General features: G+C 47.9%; 1 protein-coding gene across 1 annotated transcript in view; it reads right to left on the reverse strand.

Annotated features, from left to right (window-relative positions):
• LOC146209218 (sodium-coupled monocarboxylate transporter 1-like) overlaps positions 1–20,167 on the reverse strand; it is an 87,360-nt gene that overhangs the window by 43,774 nt on the left and 23,419 nt on the right. Inside the window, exons 6-8 of the mRNA XM_084579810.1 lie at positions 19,629–19,702; positions 19,059–19,199; positions 17,189–17,318 (exon numbers count right to left, since the gene is read on the reverse strand). Of these exons, the coding sequence (XP_084435936.1) occupies positions 17,189–17,318; positions 19,059–19,199; positions 19,629–19,702 (345 nt within the window). The remainder of the gene's footprint in view (positions 1–17,188; positions 17,319–19,058; positions 19,200–19,628; positions 19,703–20,167) is intronic.

Here is a 20,167-nt window from a genome sequence, read left to right on the forward strand (position 1 = left end):
AAATTATTTGGATGTGGTGACTGGGAATGTCTTTGCTGTAGAGAACATAGTCGACGGCAGATTTTTGAGTGTGGTGTGTCCACGTTTGTTATCTGGCAGGAAGCGTCTAGATTTGCTATTGAGAGGTGAAATTCTTCTGCTGGTCTGCGGAAGTTGTTGTTGTTGTTGTAGTGGTTATTTATTGTATGTACAAAAGGAAAGAAAAGATGTTTGCCAGCCCCGGTATCTGCTATCTTATATCTGAAGCACCTGAACTGGGGCGGCGGAAATAAAGGTATAGCGAGGAGAAGGTAGAGGAAATCAAAGAGGTGAGTGATAGGGAGAAAACGGAAGTTCATTGCATGTTCCTTTTCCTTCTAGTTCAATTATATGACAGTTAAAGTCGCCTGGACGCAACATTTGGTGCCCACTCTAATTCTGCTGAATGCCCTTAGTTATGCATTCAAATTATTTTTTATTACATGAATTAAGGAATTTTATTTGAGACAAATAACAGGACATGTATGTCACAGCATCTGGATACCAAGCTAAAAGTTAGTTGGCATCCACGCAAGAAATTTCTTGTGAATAATTTGCAGGCATGTGCTATTATTACATAAGCGTTTTGCATAAGACTCTCACAATAAACATTTCAGACATTTCTACTATCGATTAGACCCTTACGTAAGTAAAAAGTACGCATACAAACGCAAAATGTGCGCATTTTAAGTACACTAAGGTCCCTTTGTACGCAAAAAAAAATGAACAACAAAATAAAAAGAGCAAAGCACACTAAAAGAGACGCATTCTTAACAATGTTGTTGAAAATGTTTCTTCAACCATAGAGGAAAGGTATTGCTTTGTTTTACTTTATTTCATAGGATGTTCCAAAATTTATTTTCAACACAAACTACAGTCTTTTCGCCATAGACATTCTTAGTCATCGCGAGATGGAGATTTTCATTTCTGGCGCTACGAGTGCTTCTTGAAGGCATAGTGACTAGAGAAGAATGTAATGGGTAATTGTTCAGGCATGTGTGAACTGGCAGTAGAGTCCCATACTGAATAAATGAAGTGAATACGTTTGCTATATATATATATATATATATATATATATATATATATATATATATATTCTTCGTCTCCTGGTGGCGAAGTAACTGCTTCATACACCACTGCGCACCCCTGGCCTTAGTGACAAATTCCACCACCACTATCCCTACAACGTCATCAGCCAAACTTCCCCAGTTAACTACAAAGTCACGCGTGCTGATCCCCCAGCCGATCGACGCCACGGTGGAACTGAAATTGTTCATGTTTCTCGCTTGGAACCGTTTGAGCGCCGCGGTGCATCGGTTAGTTAGGAGCGGCCGGGCTGGCCGCTTCCGACCCCCCGGGCAGATTGTGTGAGCCTTCCATGGATGTTCTTTCATTTGTACATGCCATGATTTCCATCTTTCATTTTTACACACCATCGTCATCGTCCCGCGGCGCCAGCACTCGCCTTGGTTCGTGATCGAATTAAAATGCAAGACAAGGCATCGCTGGCCTTGCTGTCATGACCTCGCCGTCTCGACCTATATATATATATATATATATGTAAGTGAAGAAATGCTGCATACTGGTGCCTTAAGTGCATTTCGACATATCGACCAGAAGCTGGCCTTCATCAGGGTTGAGAACGGAAACGATTCTCATACCTGATGAAGGCCAGCTTCTGGTCGAAACGTCGAAATAAAACTAAGGAACCAGTTTGAAGCCTTTCTTCAGTGAAATATAACTGCTAACAACCAAGTACGTTTAGCTCCGTGCTATATATATATATTACAGAGCGGAATTATTTCATCACAGAACGTGAGGGTTTAGCCCTCGTGAGGGCCGTTACAAAGTTTCGCCCTTACTTGTGTGGCCGCCCGTTCTCCGTTATCACCGACCACCACGCCTTATGTTGGCTTTTTTCGCTGAAGGACCCAACTGGTCGTCTCGGGCATTGGGCGCTGCGTCTTCGAGAATACACTTTTTTTTTTTGTCGTCCACAGGTCCTGCCGGCTACACACTGATGCCGATTGATGCCCCGGAACTCGGTAGATCCGCCGTCTGAAAGCGAGTGTGTAGATGACCCCTGTGTGTTGTCCATCTCGGACCTTTCGAACATTCGTCATGAGCAGCGTTTAGATCAAAAGCTTTGCGGCATTATCAACCGCCTCAGCTCTGATCACCCTGATGCTACCCTTACTTTGTATGCACTCCACAACGGAACTTTATATCGGCGTAATATGCGACCAGATGGCGCTGAGCTTCTGCTCGTAGTCTCCGACCACCTGCGTGCCACCGTTCTTTACAGCTGCATGACGCGCCCATTTCGGGTCATCTTGGCGTATCTCGTATGTACGACAGCGTCCACCGGTGCTTCTTTTGGCCAGGCCTCTACCGTTCTGTTCGTCGTTACGTGGCTTCTTGTGACAGGTGTCAGCGACGGAAGAATCCCTCAGTTGTGCCTGCTGGATCCCTACAGCCGATCGACGTACCAATAGACCCATTTTCCCATTTTCCCGAGTTACCTTGAACTCCTCGGGCGTTTCCCTCAGTCTTTTCCGGGAAATAAATGAATTGCGGTAGCTACGGACTATATATACTACGCGCTACACCGTTACACGAGCGATACCCACCAGCTGCGCAACTGACGTCATCCTGCTCCACGGTGTTCCACGCCAGCAGCTCACTGACCGTGGTTGCTGCTTTCTTGCTCGAGTAGTCGAAACAATTCTCCAATACTGCTTCATTAAGCACAACTTCACCACCGCTTACCATCCACAAATGACTGGCCTCATAGAACGCCTCTATCGTACAATCACGGACATACTGTTAATGTATGTATCGGCTGCTCACCGTGACTGGGATATTACCTTACCGTTTGTAATGTTTGCGTATAATTCTTTGCGTCGTGATACAATGGGTTACTCGCCATTCTATCTTCTGTTCGGCCGTCACCACTCTCACACGTTTGACATCTTAGTGCCTCACACCGTTAAAGCCAGTTCCTGTATTCGTGACGCTATGTCTCGAGCTGATGCCACCCGTGTTATTGTTCCCCGCCGCCTGGCTCCCTCCCAAAACTGTCAAAAACGCCGCCATGGTTCTCGTCACCGGGATGTTCACTACTCTCCGAATTGTCTTGTTCTGACTCCCGCTCGTAGGGTTGGGCTCTGCGAGAAGCTCTTACTATGCTACACAGGCCCCTACTGCTTTTTACGGCCAATCACTTCCGTGACATACGAGATCACTCCTGTGCACCCATACCCCCAGTTCGATATGCCACGTACCGAAATCGCTCATGTCGCTCGCATGAAGCCGCACCACTGCAGCTGTAGTTCCCCGACGTAGTACGCACCGGGACTGTGCTCTTCGCGCCGGGGTATGCCATGAAGAGGACGATGATAGACTACAGAGTGAGAGACGGCGAAGCTGAAGCAACTGTTGGTGCTTGCTCGAACACTTACGTCTCTCATCATCTGTTGTGGTTTCCTGTGCTAGCCTTCTGCCCCGTATCAATATATACGGTATAGTTAGACCCACAGGTGTTCTTGACAGATTTTCGGAACTTCTCCAAAGGAGTTATTCCGGGTTATTTGGGTTAGGATTGCGACTCTTCCTTCAAGTTTGGTACCTCTTTTTCTATCGTTACCATACCGCTCTACTATTTATACACATGAGTCTTCATCATTTCTGAGGTGTGTTTCAGTAAGCTGTGGTCCATGTTTAGTAGACAGATGGATAAGCTCTTCTGTTTGCCTCCACCTCTTTTTTTTTTTTGCGTTTTCTTTTTGGGGGAAGTTGTTTGCAATTATTTGTACAATTCGAGTCTTGTGTGTTAACGTGCCTATAGCGAGGAAGAGGAGCAAATTATAATTTCCTCCTCTTCTGTATTGTTTGCAAGACTTGGTTATGCACGGCCGAGAGATGCTGTCATCGTACTGTTGCCCTTCGATTTTGTTCTGTTCTTTTTCCCCCATGTTTCTTCAGCTGTGAAGCTAAAACAGTTTTTTTTGTTTTTTGTCTTATTCGGCTTCAAAGGGGAATTTACTTGTTTGGTTTAGTTTGTTTTTATCTCTTGTTTTAGCAACAAAAATATTGGTTTGTGGGTTCGTTAGGGATCATGATTTGGCTCGGCGTTGTGTACGTTTCACCAGTGGCGCCTTGTTTAGCGTAAATGGCTGAGTGCAGTCGACATGGCTTTCAGCAGTGTCCTCACTGCTAGCTGATCTGTACAAGTTGTGTATCTTCGGTTTTGTGTCGTGGTTGTGGGCTGGTGCTTTTTCTCTCCTAAAAAAGCGGTGACGTATGTGCTTGTTGGGTGCCCACCTGCTCTCAGATGATTCTGTGTAGTGGATGCCATTGTAGTTGTCCTTCGGAAGGTCTACTGTTGTGGCTAGAATTCTACAACGGGACCAAGTGAAGCATATATGGCGTCGTTTTGGTGGTTCTATTTGCGGGAGGCTTCTTCTTCTTGATGACCATGTGAATTTAGCTCCGGGGTGGCACTGATGACATATTAGTTTTGGGGTGTATTTGTTCTCTAGAAGTAATGTTTTATTTCATGCGCTCCCCTGACCCTTCAGTCTCTGTGCCATTTATGATAACGGTGACATCTACACAGGTTGTAGTTTTAATCTTGTGCTTGTGAAGCCTGCTCTCAAGATTTCTCCTTCTGCTCGAAGGAGTTTTTCTCGCAGAGTTGCTCCTAACTTTGTGGTAATGCAGAGCCTCCAGTCGCTGACTTTTTAATACAGTTTTTTTTTTCATACGGTGAGCATTTGAGTCTCCGAGAATTACTGTCACTCCTATATTTCCTTCGCTTTGACTGGGTGGTAGGTCCTGCTCGACAAGTGATGTTTGTTTTCTGTGTCTTTAGCTGGTGGAAGCTTGTGCACTGCTGAGGAATTTTCTACTGTGCCAATGTTTTCGATCTTGTCCTGAAGCAATGCATCCTCAGCGAACAGCCTTTCCCACATTTCGCGTTCGGAGCTAAGTTCTTAAAATTTGTCTTTAAGTTTGGCTTTCTTTTTCTGATTTGTGCCATTGCGTCTTAAGTGTCTCGATTTTGAGACTGATTTCGGTGTTTAACTTCCTTTATTGGTCGGCGATGATCGCTTTTGGTTCAGATACCTTTTTGCAAAATTTGCACATGAGGCTCTTACCGTTGGTTTCGTCCAGGGAAAAGAATGGGGTGTCTTCCCTATAGTACCGGCTGTCACAGCTGCCGCACTGGACAACCGGGGTGTCTTCCCGCGCTGCGCTCTTTGAAGTACCGTTTCGTGGTCTGCCCATGTTTTTCTTCGTTTCGTCTGGGCACGCGACTGATGCTGGGCCGTTGGGATTGGGCCTGGTATTTCTTGTACAGTTTTGGAATGAAGCTAGCTTTCATCAGTTGCTTGGTTTTCAAAGCGCACTTCCTCGCGTATTTTACTGCTTACAATACCTAAGAAAATGCGGATACAGTGCTTAAAACGATCTCAAATTAAACATCTGCGATTGAAACGCCAGCGGTGTGGTTGGCTCTTCCCGCCACATACAGAGCAATACGGAGCAACAACACCTTATGGCACAACAAGTGCCACTGCTGGTATGACGGATTGTTTTGCTTCGCGCAGCAACAAACGATGCGAACACCCGACTTCGCATAAAATGAGGCAGTTACCCCAAATAAATGTGTTACAAAAGTACGCGCCAAGTCAGATTATATTTCTTTGCAAATTGGACTTGCAAGGACTAAATGGTCTAGATGGGAGAAGCATTCCCTTAGAGGCTTGATACGTCTTTAGGCTTATCTAAGCGTAACATGCTAAATTAGGCTCGGAGAGATGAAATTATGCGTTTGTGTCTGCAGACCCGTCTGAACATCATTTCCTAACCTTGTATTTAAATAGGAAATATTATTTTTAAGTATACCTATTTAGATTTTACCTTGAGTATAGTAATAGTACCCATAGTAATAGTTGTCACGCAGACCTAGAAATAGAGTCGCGTGCTGGTGACAATGCTGTGAGCATAGAAGAACGCACAGGCTTTTGTAGCATTTAAATTTTACTGATCTGACCTGCGCCCGTAAAATATTTTGTAAGTAAGAAGATGATACAGCGCCGACACAAACGACGATGAAGACTGCTGGGTTCCTGGCCGATCAGCTGGCGCGTACACTGAAAGATCGAACTGGCTTGTTCGGACGAGATTGTGCTTCGCTCCACGATCGTCTTGCGTCACCGGTCGTCGTCTTCAGTTCTCCGAATAACCCCCAATAACCCCCTCTTCGTTGGGTGGAGGTGCTGGGTAAGACTCTTACACGATAATCATGGAGCTCCGCTGCCGTACGATACCTATGGCGACAAACGAGGTAGGCCAACAGCCAGTGGCAGCCCCTTAGCAGTTCATCTCATGCTCCGGTGCCATTCGGCAGCGAGACCTCGCAGTTTTCATCAGGCAGGGCGACCAGGACGCTGAAGATTGATTGGCCTCGTACGAGCGGGTGAGTCGTCATAACAACTGTGATTACCGTATGAAGAAACAACGTCATCTTCTACCTGAGTGACGTTGCTAACCCATGGTATCGAAATCATGAGGCCGACATACCACCTTATTAACGGACGTTTTTGGTCGTCACACAGTGCAAAAACTACGCGCTGCAGAACCCTTGCACGTACGAGTCCAGCATGAAGGTGGAACCTTCACAAGCTACATTGAAGACGTCATGGATTTATGCAAGCGTATCGACACGTTTATGGATGAGGCTGCCAAGATAAAGAACATAATAAAGGGCATTGATGTCGATGCATTTCACATGCTGTGGGCAAACAGCCCCACCACGGTGGCCTCAGTATACAACTTTTGTCAAAGTTTCGACGAGTTGCTCAAGCAATGCCTCTGCACTCGTCGCCCTCCCGCACCTGCTGCGTCCATCTCTAGCCTGGCTGTGAGCAGCGACATTTTGGCTCACATCAAAGACTTCGTTCGAGATGAGGTCTCCCGACAGCTTGGGCTTTTGTCTGGTCTACACATGTCTTATACAGCCCAGCTGCTTAACCCTACAATCGAACACACCATCACGCAGGAGGTTGCCGATGCACTTCCCACTTTTGGCCAGCCAGCGCTTGTGACATCTCATGCTTACCCTGTTCCACTGCAGCCCACACCTCTTGCTGCACCATTGAGTTACAGCCCCCCTTTTGTCGTGCCGCCTCTACCTGTGCCTCCCACGTATGCAGATGTTACCGTCCGCCCTCCGCCGCCACAGTTGTTTGCGTACGTGCCGACTACGGCGCCGTCGTCTGAGGCTCCATGGTTCCGATCAACGACGCCTCCCTACAATCCTTGGCGCACGATTGACAACCGGCCTATCTGCTATGCCTGCGGTATTCCAGGCCACGTCGCCCGACTGTGCCGTCGTACTGTGCAGTCTGCGCCTGCACGCACTATGGCTGACTACAATGTTCAGTACACCTTGCGCAACATCTTCAGGGCAGCCTCACAACTCATCGGACGCCAGAACATTTCATTGCACCACACGCCGCGCCCTCGCCGTCGGTCCTTGTCGCAAATGCGGCATCGCAGCGTGACACAAGACTCGGAAAACTAGCAGCCGCAGTTCCTGGGGCACGAACTGCGCACATTGCGCCTAACACAAGTACTCGTCTGTCTCCGCTGAACGTTCTCGAAGTTTTTGTGGACGATGTTTGTGCAATTGCATTCATCGATACAGGGGCCACTCTCTCCGTCATTAGCGAAAATTTTGGCCGCTTGCTTCCTAAAGTCACCACCCCGCCTTCTGGGCTCTCTCTTTGCTCCGCCAGCGCCGATTCCATTCGTCCGTCTGCTGCCTGCAACAGTGCGTGTCATTATTGTGGGCGTCTTATACATCGTCGAGTTTTTAGTGCTTGCGTCATGCTCGCATGACCTAATTCTTGGTCGGGATTTCCTTTCCCGCCACAATGCTGTTATTGACTGCCCCCGCGCCCACGTCGCCTTCTCTGCGCTCTGTGATGCGGTTCTTGACTATGCACCGTCTTTTCTTGCGACAAACTTGTCGCCGACGACACCGACATTCCACCAAACTGTGCTGTGATTGTTCCTGTGTGTATACCTTTTTCTTTAGACGCGACTGTTCTTTTTGCGCCTTCTCCCTTGTTTACTTCTCGCCGTCACCTCCTTTTTTCCCTTTGCTATCATCGATATTAACCGTGGTGCCGCTGAAATTGCTGTTGCGAATGCCTCAAGTGCTGTGGTCCCGCTACTCCGTGGCGAATGCCATGGCCATGTTGAAGTTGCTGACCTCATCTCGCAGTTTAGTGTTGGTGGGTATTTACAACATAGTGCCCCCGTAGCCTCCCTAACGCCGATTATGGCTTCTTCCGATATACCGAGTTGGTACCTTTTTCAATCATCTGTGGCCAGTGACATCGACCCGACTCACCGCAAGCAACTGTTTCCTCTCCTCAACCAGTTCCATTCTTCGTTTGACGTTCAGAGAGATGACATATGAAGAGGGGTTTATTGAGGGTTGTTTGGAGAACTGGAGACGACGACCGATGACGCAAGACAATCGTGGAGCTAAGAACAATTTTGTCCGAACAAGACAGTCTGAGCTTTCAGTGCGGGCGCCAGCTGAGCGGCCAGCAGTCTTCATGGTCGTTTGTGTCGGCGCTGTATCATCTTCCTTACAATTTAAGAAATTTCGTGGTGAAGATAGGGGCAAACGTGCTCGCTGGCCTACATACGAATGACCGCAACACTTGACTGTGCTCAGTTAATTTAAACTCGGCTAGAAGCAACTAGATAAACCTACTAAAAGAAACGAGAAATCCCTAAACGATGCAAACAACCCCGCTTTGCTGTAATCATTCCAGGTAAATCTCCACGGAGCTAAATAGAGCATGAAAAAAGAAAGAACGTAATGCTAGGCTACAAGAGGTTTCGCACCAACTCTTTATTAACTTTGCCTCTCTTCTCATTGCACAGCCGGATTCAAACGAAATTTTGCTTACTTGTACTTATTCACTTAATATTACACAAAGACTTTTTAAGACCAGCTAACACAAGAGGTAGCAATCATCTGTTGTCGAAGGTTGATGTTGCGAGACAAATTCCCTAAGACTTTTCTGTTGCCAGAATTAGCTTCCCGCGGTTATGACCAATGGTTGCATTTGTGACCACAGCATATCCATTCTAGTTTTTAAAGTACCAGTCGCAAAATACGGCACTAGTTGCGAGCAACTATCCAGGGCCTACCGGTGCGCTCAAGCCGCTCATATTGAAATCATCACGTAACAACACATTTTGAAGTGGAACGCAACACAGCGGGAGAGGACAATGAATCTGGTTTTGTGATAATGGTTATTAATATTGAATGGGGATGATATTGCCACACTGCTGACCATCTTCTGGCGCCACCAAGTGGCCGGATGGCTTGGCACGTGGCTAAGCGTCATCCTCGTCTCTCTCGAGTTTTTCGCTTGATTAAAAAGGGCCAGCTCGGTTGTTGTGCTGCTTGCTACGTGTGTTGGTGACATTTGGTGGATTGTGCAGGATAAGATCCCATGTACGTTGCCCCCGAAGACGTCAGTGACGCTGCTCAGCAACGCGTGGACGCGACTCCTGTCCATAAAGCCAGCCGTCGCCTGCGAGGCCTACAACCTGAGTTTGAACCGCTGTCCACCCCGCTACGAACCATGACATCCACGACGAGCAGCCAGACAAGCCAGCCTTCCAGCAACGCCCCACCGTTCGTCCTTCTCGCCCCGCGATCACCGCCATCATTTCATGGTGACCGGTTAGAGGATGTGGAAGACTGGTTGGCCAGTTTTGACCGTGTGGCTGCATTTAACCAATGGGACGACGAGCGGAAGCTAATGAATGTGTACTTCGCGCTGCAAGACTCGGCCAAGACGTGGTTCGAGAACCACGAGGCATCCTTCGTCAACTGGGCAGCCTTTCGCCGTGAGTTACTTACAACATTCAGCTCGAGTGCACGCAAAGAAAATGCAGAGATTGCAATTCGTTCAAGGTCTCAACAGTCAAATGAGAGTGTGGCCATGTTTGTCGAGGACATGATGCGACTTTTCAATCGGGCCGACCCTACCATGCCTGAGGCAACGAAGGTACGGCACCTCATGCGCGGGGTGAAGGAGCAGTTGTTCGCTGGCCTCATTCGCGACCCCCCAAGAACTGTCGCAGATTTCGCGAGAGAAGCTACCAGCATGGAACGTTCCCTGCAGGAACGGAGTACCCAATACGGCCGCCAGGCAAGCGTAGCGGCCACACCCTGCTGCGCGTCCGTGCCAGCAGCCAGCGACGAGGCATTGCGGGAGCTTGTGAGGAGCATTGTCCGCGAAGAGCTAAAAAACCTCCACTTGAATGCTCCCTCTGCAAATAATTATTCTACCGCGGACGTCATCCGTGATGAAATTCGGCGAGCGGTGCAGCCACCACCACCACCAGCACCACAACCGGAGCCATGCATCATGACTTATAGTGATGTCTTACGTCGACCTGCTCCCGAGCCAAATTCATTCCGTCCCGTTGTCGGACCACCGCCTCGCTACATGCGCCCCGTCGAGCAGCAACAAGACCTGCGCCCCGTCGAGCCACAGCAATACCAGCGTCCCGCTATCAGCAAGGCGCACTTGTGGCGCACGCCCAACAGACGACCGCTCTGTTATCACTGCGGCGAACCTGGTCACATTCTTCGCAATTGCCCATACCGGAGAATAGGCTTGAGAGGATTTCCACCAAACGCGCCTCGACCCCGCTATGGCGAAAGACCACAGGAGATTGAGGAGTACCTGGCTGCTAACGAGATGCAGCCAACGTCACCACAACGGCGGTCGCGATCGACATCTCCTAAGCGTTTTGCTTCGCCCACTCGGTACTCTTCCTCTGGGCAATTCAGAGGCACGTCCCCTCACCGGGAAAACTAAACACGGCGACCTCCGGGGGTGGGGCCGCCGCTACGGTTCAGATTAAACAGCCTCCACCCGACGATTTGACGCGACGGCCCGAGCGGCGACGACCCGATCCGATGAACTTACCGACGTGCTGCGAACACATTGTTTCCGGGGAAATTTTTGTAACCGCCGACAGTTGTGATGTGACCGCACTTGTGGATACCGGCGCCGATTTCTCCGTCATGAGCAGCCAGCTAGCCACGGCACTCCGTAAGGTTCTGACGCCTTGGTCTGGGCCAATGATGCGTACCGCCGGTGGTCATGTAATGACGCCGATTGGCATGTGCACTTGCCGCATAGAGATCTGCGGTTTTACTTTCACTGGCACATTTGCCGTATTACAAGAGTGCTGCAAAGATCTGATTCTCGGCATGGATTTTCTTCAAGAGTATGGTGCGGTTATAGACCTTCGGGAGCAGCTCATGGTATCGTTTTCAACGAAGCGAGCCGTTGATAGCAACACGGACTTCCGGAAAACGATGTTGCGTGTCTGTGACGACCACATAACGATCCCTCCGCGTGCGAGCAAGTTCGTCACAGTCGAATGTGATCATAGCACCGGCACGAGTGGCATTGCTGAAGCTAACATGTCACTGCTTCTAACTCGACAAGTTTGTGTAGCTCGGGGCCTTGTCGAACTTGTCCGTGGCCAAGCCAACGTGCTAGTGACAAACTTCACATGTGAACCCCAACATTTGACGGCGAACACGGCGGTCGCTTATTTTGAAGAACTTGGAGAATGTACAGGCCAGTACGCTTTAACCAACACGTCAGACCCCGACAATGCGACGCCTACAGCCATTCAGACTGATGTGAACCCGCACCTCTCGCCCAGTGAGAAACGCTGCATAGAGAATCTTGTCAATTCGTTCCGAGATTGTTTTGCATCAACCTCCAAGGTCCGACAGACGCCACTAACGAAGCACCGAATTATAGTTGCCGATGACCAACGTCCACTATGTCAGCGTCCTTACCGGGTGTCTTCAAAAGAACGTGATGCCATCCGCCGCCAAGTAACAGAAATGCTCCAGGACGACGTTATCCAACCGTCGACGAGCCCCTGGTCTTCGCCTGTTGTCCTCGTCGCAAAGAAGGATGGAACCTTGAGGTTTTGCGTGGATTACAGACGCCTCAACAACGTCACGAAAAAGGATGTGTACCCCCTGCCACGCATAGACGATTCCCTCGATCGCCTTCGCCATGCCACTTACTTTTCGTCCCTTGACCTCCGCAGTGGATATTGGCAAATAGAGGTTGACGAGCGAGACCGTGAGAAGACCGCTTTTATTACGCCAGACGGTTTGTATGAATTTAAAGTGCTCCCGTTTGGCCTGTGTTCGGCCCCTGCCACATTTCAGCGAATGATGGACACTGTACTCTCTGGTCTGAAGTGGAAGTCATGCCTCGTATATCTCGACGACGTTGTGATTTTCTCGGACACGTTCGACGAGCACCTGAAACGTTTGCGCGCTGTCTTCGAGGCCATCCGATCTGCCGGTCTCTCTCTAAAACCCGAAAAATGCCACTTTGCTTTTAACGAGCTGAAATTTCTCGGCCACATTGTCAGCGCTCGAGGTGTTAGCCCAGACCCAGAGAAGACGGCCGCTGTCTCTTCATTCCCCAAACCAGCGGATAAACGAAGCTTGCGTCGATTTCTCGGCCTCTGCGCGTACTATCGTCGCTTTGTTAACAATTTCTCCAAGATCGCTGAGCCTCTGACCCGCCTGACAAAAGACGCCGAGCCGTTCTTTTCACGCTTTCACGGAAAACGCTTTCACGGAACTCAAGTCCCGTCTCCAATGTACGCCAATACTTGGCCACTTCGACGAAGAGGCCGACACGGAACTGCACACGGATGCCAGTAACGTTGGCCTCGGTGCGGTCCTTGTTCAGTGGCAGGACGGTGCAGAACGTGTCATTGCTTACGCCAGTCGCACTTTGTCCCGTTCCGAAGTTAATTATTCAACTACCGAAAAGGAGTGCCTCGCTGTTGTGTGGGCAGTCATGAAATTTCGTCCGTATTTGTACGGTCGTCCGTTTCGTGTCGTGAGCGACCATCACTCTCTGTGTTGGCTGGCAAACCTGAAAGATCCATCGGGTCGGCTTGCTCGATGGAGCCTTCGGTTGCAAGAATTTGACGTTACAATCGTGCACAAGTCCGGCAAGAAACACAGTGATGCTGACTGTCTGTCCCGCGCCCCTACTCCCTGCCACGCGGACGGCTCCGACGACGATTCCGTTTTCCTTGGTGTTATCGCGACGTCCACCTTATCCCGAAAGCAGCGGGCTGACTCTGAACTTTTACCCCTCATTGAATACCTCGAAGGAACCGTGTCATCTCCTCCTCAGCTCTTCAGGCGCGGACTGTCGTCATTTTGCCTGCGTGATGGTGTGCTCTACAAGAACTACGGTCCAACAGAAACTGCTTATCTGCTTGTAGTACCCACAACGCTACATGACGAAGTTCTTCGTGCGTGCCACGATGACCTTTCTTCCGGCCATCTCGGGTTTTCTCGCACATTGGCACGGATACGCCGAAAGTACTACTGGCCCAGGCTAGCTGCCATTGTGCACCGCTACGTCCGTACCTGCCGTGAGTGCCAGCGGCGGAAAACACCACCCATTAAACCAGCTGGGCTCTTACAGCCTATCGATCCCCCGAAATTCCCATTTCAACAGGTCGGCATGGACTTACTGGGCCCATTTCCGAAGTCCTCCATGGGTAACAGGTATATAGCGGTTGCCACTGACTACCTTAGCCGCTACTGTGAGACCAAGGCCATTCCACGTGGTACCGCAGATGAAGTTGCGCATTTCTTCATTCACAGCATTGTACTCCGTCATGGTGCGCCAACAGTCGTCTTAACTGATAGAGGAACCTCGTTTACGTCGGCACTCACAAGTGAGGTACTTCGACTCAGTGGCACCACCCACCGCAAGACAACAGCCTATCATCCTCAAACTAATGGACTGACTGAGCGGCTTAACAAGACAATTGCCGATATGATTTCTATGTATGTAGACGATGATCATGGGAACTGGGACCGGATTCTGCCGTACATCACGTTCGCATACAACACTGCACTCCAGGAAACAACACGCTTCACTCCATTTCATTTGGTTCATGGACGCGAACCCTCGACTATGCTGGATGCCATGCTTCTTCCAGATTCTGCCCCCTCCACTGTCGTGGGGGCTGACCAATTTATTCGTGACGCAGAAGCTGCACGCCAGCTTGCCCGACAGCGAATTCGGCACCAACAAGTACACGACGCCCAGCGCTACAACCTGCGACACCGAGAGGTGACTTACACGCCCGGCGACCAAGTCTGGGTATGGAGCCCAATACGGTTGCGAGGGCGCTCTGAAAAGCTTCTGCGGCGATACTTTGGACCTTACGAGGTGCTCCGCCGCCTCAGCGCGGTGAACTACGAGGTGCTACCACAAGGCACTGTACGCTCCTCTCGGCAGCCGAAATCTGAAATAGTTCACGTTGCCAGAATGAAGCCCTATTACAATCGGTAAACCAATTCAGGATCCAAACCAGAGCCAGAGACTTTCCCGTATTACTTGCCCCGCTTTTAGACTATTCCCCTACGTTTGCGGCATCGGGTCGATGCCCCTTGGAAGGGGGGCAATGCCACACTGCTGACCATCTTCTGGCGCCACCAAGTGGCCGAATGGCTTGGCACGTGGCTAAGCGTCATCCTCGTCTCTCTCGAGTTTTTCGCTTGATTAAAAATGACCAGCTCGGTTGTTGTGCTGCTTGCTACGTGTGTTGGTGACAATATTAAATGAGAGAACCTTCACGTTGTTGGCCTGTCGCCATAAAGGCACTGCTTCCTCAGTACCTGACTTGCTTTAATAGCAGGGGAGAAACTTGGAGGCTAAGAAGAAGGCCTGAAATTGAGCTGAAGACTGCGCAGAGGACTAAAGAAGAACAAATGACTGGCCTAGCTTTCACAGGAAAAGAGACAGCAAAAGCTGGTCAGGAATCAAGCAAGAGTGAACGCTCCGAATTAGCCAAAATAAAGAAATGGGCAAGGGTAGAGAATGAAAAGTTTAGGGAAGCAGTGGTGACCGGCGGCCCATTATAGTAACGTAGCTGATTCTGAACTAAACGTCTTCATCAGAGTGTCAGGAGGGACGGATGAGATTTGTAAGTTTGTCTTGGAAGAGATGGAAACAACTTTGTTGAAAAAAAAAGCGTTCGAGAACAATGTAGTAGCAGCTAGCGTAGTAGGAGGTATAACACATTTATCTTGAGACTGGGGAGGTGATTGTAAGTATGGGGTAATTACTTTGTGAAGGTTGCGGTACGGGGACAATTTGGCGTCTGTCAATCGCGAGCAAGGCGATAATATATAAATGATAACATAACATCCAATACCATAAGAGGTCCCAAAGTAATGAAACAATATGGGAGACCTCCCGATGCAAACTGAGTGGTTTGAATAGAAGCATTTCAGAAATTGTGTATTAAAAGAGCAGTAATAAAGCACTTAGGGGCTGGTGGGTTTGTGTCTCTCCAGCATTTACTAAAAGTATAGTGCAGAAAAATTGCTATTACCAGGAAATCGCTGAAATTTTCATCGTAAATTGCAATTATCTGAAACTGCTGTATTGATTTCAAGTATTTGTGCCTTAACGGCGTTATTGCGTTATTTTCATTGCTTTGAATAAGAACCCTATACACTCAGCTCGCTCTGGCTGGAGCCATGCTTGACATCACTGGTATGAAAGCGATCTCCTCTCGTCGAACTGTGTTGGAATTGATTCAGTCATAGCCTCCTCAATTTTTTCAGTGCCTGCTCAACGTCGTCGACGGCATTGTTGGGCTTGGCGCCCTCCGTGCTAGTACGCAAGACTGCCGACTTGAGGTGCGCGCAGCCTTTGGTAGAGCAAATGATGTGAAAGGGGCAGCACGCAGGGTAAAACACGGCAAACCATTCTCTTACTTCGCAGTATTCTCAATTTTATTTTAGTACAGTGCGCACGATAGGCGGACACAATTCTGAGACTGCTCCTGGTAAGTTCTTATCATGAAAATACGTGCACACATGCTTGAATAGAGAGCACGTCGCCAAACTAACTACTGAAGTGGCGGCCCAGAGAGAGAAAGAGAGAGAGACCCTTTAATGAAAAACAGAGAATTAAGCCGGCGCTTAGATTTCTCTGGCATGCTACTCTACGTAGGAAGGGGAATTGAGGAGGGAAAGATGGAAAAAGAATGCTGAGGAAAATAAAAGATATGAAGGGAGCATAAAATACGGCCATTAAGTGCGTTATAAGGTGTATCGTGAAGTAATGGTATAAAATGAAATGATGAAATACATAATCCGACAAATGTGTTTGTAGAGTTCATAGCGTGAAAAATGCCTGAGGGTAACATGGAAGGCGAAAAGAAGTCGAATATCTTTTAAATATTTATATAAAAAGTTTATTGCGAGTCTTCATTGCCTAGGGCAGGCTGAGGAACTTAAAATACTGTTCATTGTTAAAGGCACATGGGAGAGCTCCTCAATGCTATGTTCATAGTAGTACGCACGCTCATCAGCGTAGGCATGTCACTCAAAAAGGACATGTTCAACAGTTTCAATCGAACCACAAGTGTCATAATGCGGACTGTTCATTTGACAGAAGCGGTTTATATATTCACAGTTCATCCGAAATCGGTGATAAAGATGACCATCCACACCGCATCACTTGTGGTGTGGATGGACATGTCCGACTGTATATGGGTGGCGGTGGTTATTAGCGTGTGACTATGTGACTATGTGGTGATATTTGCTTGTCCAGCGTGGTATGAGTTTCTGGGCAAAGCAGAGGTGTGGAGTAACAAGACAGTGTAGAATTGGTGACTGCCATGCTTGGACGATGTTTATGGTCTGCGAGGAAGAAAGTGCCACTATTCCCTTGGCAAAGAAGAGGAAGATGAGAAGAAGAGGAAGATGAGATGTACCTGAGTGTAGAAGAAGAGGAGGGGTGAAAAGGAAGTGTTTTCAGATTCTTATTACAGTTGGTAGTGTGCGCGTGTGTTGTGTATCTTCTCTTGTGTTTGTGTTTGTTGCGCCACATTTCTGAATACTATGCAGCACCAACTAGCCTCTCAAGCCGTTATTTTGAGACCGCGTATTGACCGTTTTTATGCGATGTGCTCATTATCTGAGTGGCTTAATATATACATTTTTTTGTAATGAAGAACCATGCTTCACCTGATCGGCCTTAACGATGTCTCCCGTGAGCCTGGGATCACAGTCCCCGTACACAGCATAGAGAATCAGCCCTGAGGCCACAGATAGCAACACAGTTAGAGCGCCGCCAGGAATGTTCAGCAGCACAGCCCTGCATTATCATAAATCCCAGAGGTAGAATGAGAGTTCACATTCACATTATAAGGTAGCATGCTAAATAACCCTTAACAGGAATATAAATGTTTTTTTTTTCGTAGAAGATCTCCGTGCGGATTTACTACTAATACAAGAGCGGGAACCAGAAGCACGCTATAAATTTTATTTGCGCACTCTCAATTCTGGGCTGCAATACAGTGTGCACAATTTAAAGTCTGAGAACAGAAGTGATACATGAACACATTTTGTTCTTTTTCGCTACAAGACTAACCACGTAATGTTCTAAACAAAATACATGTGCTGCTTTGGTTTCCAAGGGCAATATTTTATAGGTGACGGGAATGCGTTTGCGTTAACCGTAGACATTTTTAAGCGCGCAAGTTTGAACGTTCGTGTCGTATTTTAACCCTGTCCTTGTGCACCGAAGCGGCGCACCCAGTCACAAGCACCGCATGGTGTTACTTGACCTCAACGTTTAATCTGCTTAAAACTGACTAGCCACAAATACGCGTATCCTGCTTTCCTCCCGCTATCGTCCAGTTCCCGCAATACCTAAATATGTGTAATGAACGCCCGGTAAAAGCTAGATTGCCGGTCACTGGCCTAGCACACGCCAATGGATTACATTTTACTGTAAAATACTGCGCAAGTGCCAACCTCTGCTCAAGATATATAATGGAAACAAAACCTGAGCTCAGAAGGGGGGGGGGGGGGGCTTCTTCGGTTTTTCGATTACAATTAAATTTGTAACTGAAGAAAACGGCCACCCGTCAATTATGAAATCAAGTGTGCACTGCATTAGCAAAACTGATTTCCGTGTTCGTTGAACTATTGATCTTTTTATCCCTGCCAGCGTCACTCACCCGAATACGATGTTTACGTATTTGCCCCTCGGCTCGCCACCCGTGCGACTTGCGAAGCTCTTTGTTCTGAGTCCGTCGGGCACGAGTGGCTTTGCACTTTTCGTCTCATTTATGAATTATCTCGACATTCAGCTCGAACTGAGGAGAGGTTTACAAGCGCTCTTGCTGTTGAGCACGGGAAGCTAGACGACCTATGTCTTTCAAGGGGAACGAATACAAACGGCATTTAAAACAACCTTTCCACAACTCCGTCGGCCAATAAAGTGGGGGACGGGTCGAGCGGGTGAAGACACTTATAAGTTGGCTTTAAATGACTTGGACCTGCATCCATACTCAAAGAATGAAACTTAATTTTTTTTTTATCTGCCCTGCAACGGGAAAAGGGAGGACGACGATTACTCTGTAGTGCAAGGAAATGTTCGATTTGCCGAAAACAGCACCGACGCTCACACAAAACTGCGTGGTATTTCAGTACTCATTTTACTCGAAACCTATAGCTTCTATGACGACAACGTAAAATGTAGTGAGCGCAATCGTGTTGTAGTTCATTCACGTGATTCCATCGCACAATTTTCTAAACTAAATTTGGCTTAGTCGCTCAAGAACGCAATCTTGCCAATTTTCAACAATTAGTCTTGCAGAATTTACCAGTATTAAATAACTAGTGAAGTGGCTTTTCAACAACTCCTAAAAATATGCTCCATTTTTGCTTCGAGGGCCACTATTAACGACTTTGTAAAAGAACAATCGAGTGATGCCGACATAAACATTCGGTTGTAAGATTTAAAGGACTACAAACGTCAGTGCTTGCAAACTGAACGAGCAAGTATACAAGCATGAGCGTTATCGTAAGGACAGCAATAGGGTCTTGCCTGCGAGATTCCTTCAGCGAGCCGATGCTTAAGTATCGTTGCACCTGCGTCTGGGTGGCGCAGTAGGTACTCATCCAGTGGACCGTTGCACAAATAAGTATGTTCCATGTCGTGTACGTCTCGTACAAACTCAGGCTGAAGCTGCAAGGAAGTTAGTAAGAGACCAAACTCTTGCATTTCAACTAAAGCAAGTTGCAGAGCCAGTGCATCCCTCTATGTTGTAAGGTTTTAGTGAATGTTTATCGATCAATAAACTAAATTTCATTCATTTCATTTTCAGCTGTTTGTCATGCCTATGTATAAACAGGTCGGTTGTAATTCTGGGGAGCCCTATTCTGACATTTGTTCTTCATAGAACGTACAATCACGTTATCTTAGGTATTCCCCACCAGTCAGTGTTATCTTAGATGCCTCTACTTGTTATATTTGAAACTAACGCTACTTGTTTCTTATTTTATTTTCAACGTTTTCATTAAATCACCGTAAAGCTTAAGATTTATCTGAAAAGAGCTAGTACGCATAGCCGCTCAGCAGCAGGCTGTTTACTACACATCATAAGTACGCTCTTACTTGGTGAATATTAGCCGGCCTCCGAAGCTGGCTTTCTGCCACATGGCTGCGAATCCGCCCAGGTAGTGCATACCCTACGTGGCGGAAGGCAGTTGGTATAAGTAATGGTAGGCCTGCGGCTATTTTTTTGTGTTCAAGGTATCTTTTGGAGGTTAATAGATTCATGGTAGCTTTTTAAGTCATAATAATGGCCTGCATATACTTATTTCCCACACGTCTTTGCGCGTTACGTCTCAACGTAAGAAATCTTCTTTGAAATGAAAATTATTTAGCTTCCCGGACACACACCAACCTAGACGTGTACCGGTTTACCAGAATTCTGTTATCGCCATAGCCGCGATTTCTCCACCCCTGTCAATGCGCATGCGCTGGAGGCGTCCGGTAAACCATTATGCGTCTAGGTTATTACGTCTCCGCCAAGCTAAATCTCTCCGTTGTGTGGACAACCTGAACCTGTGATGCGTCTAGAAGTGAAGCTTCACGATCATCTTAAGAGAGCAGCACTGCTTAAACACCGACCGCTGGTCTGTACATATACA

The sequence above is a fragment of the Amblyomma maculatum genome, chromosome 1, assembly GCF_055883805.1.
Source record: "Amblyomma maculatum isolate TAMU_Amacu chromosome 1, ASM5588380v1, whole genome shotgun sequence".
In the NCBI taxonomy this organism is placed as follows: Eukaryota; Metazoa; Arthropoda; class Arachnida; order Ixodida; family Ixodidae; genus Amblyomma; species Amblyomma maculatum.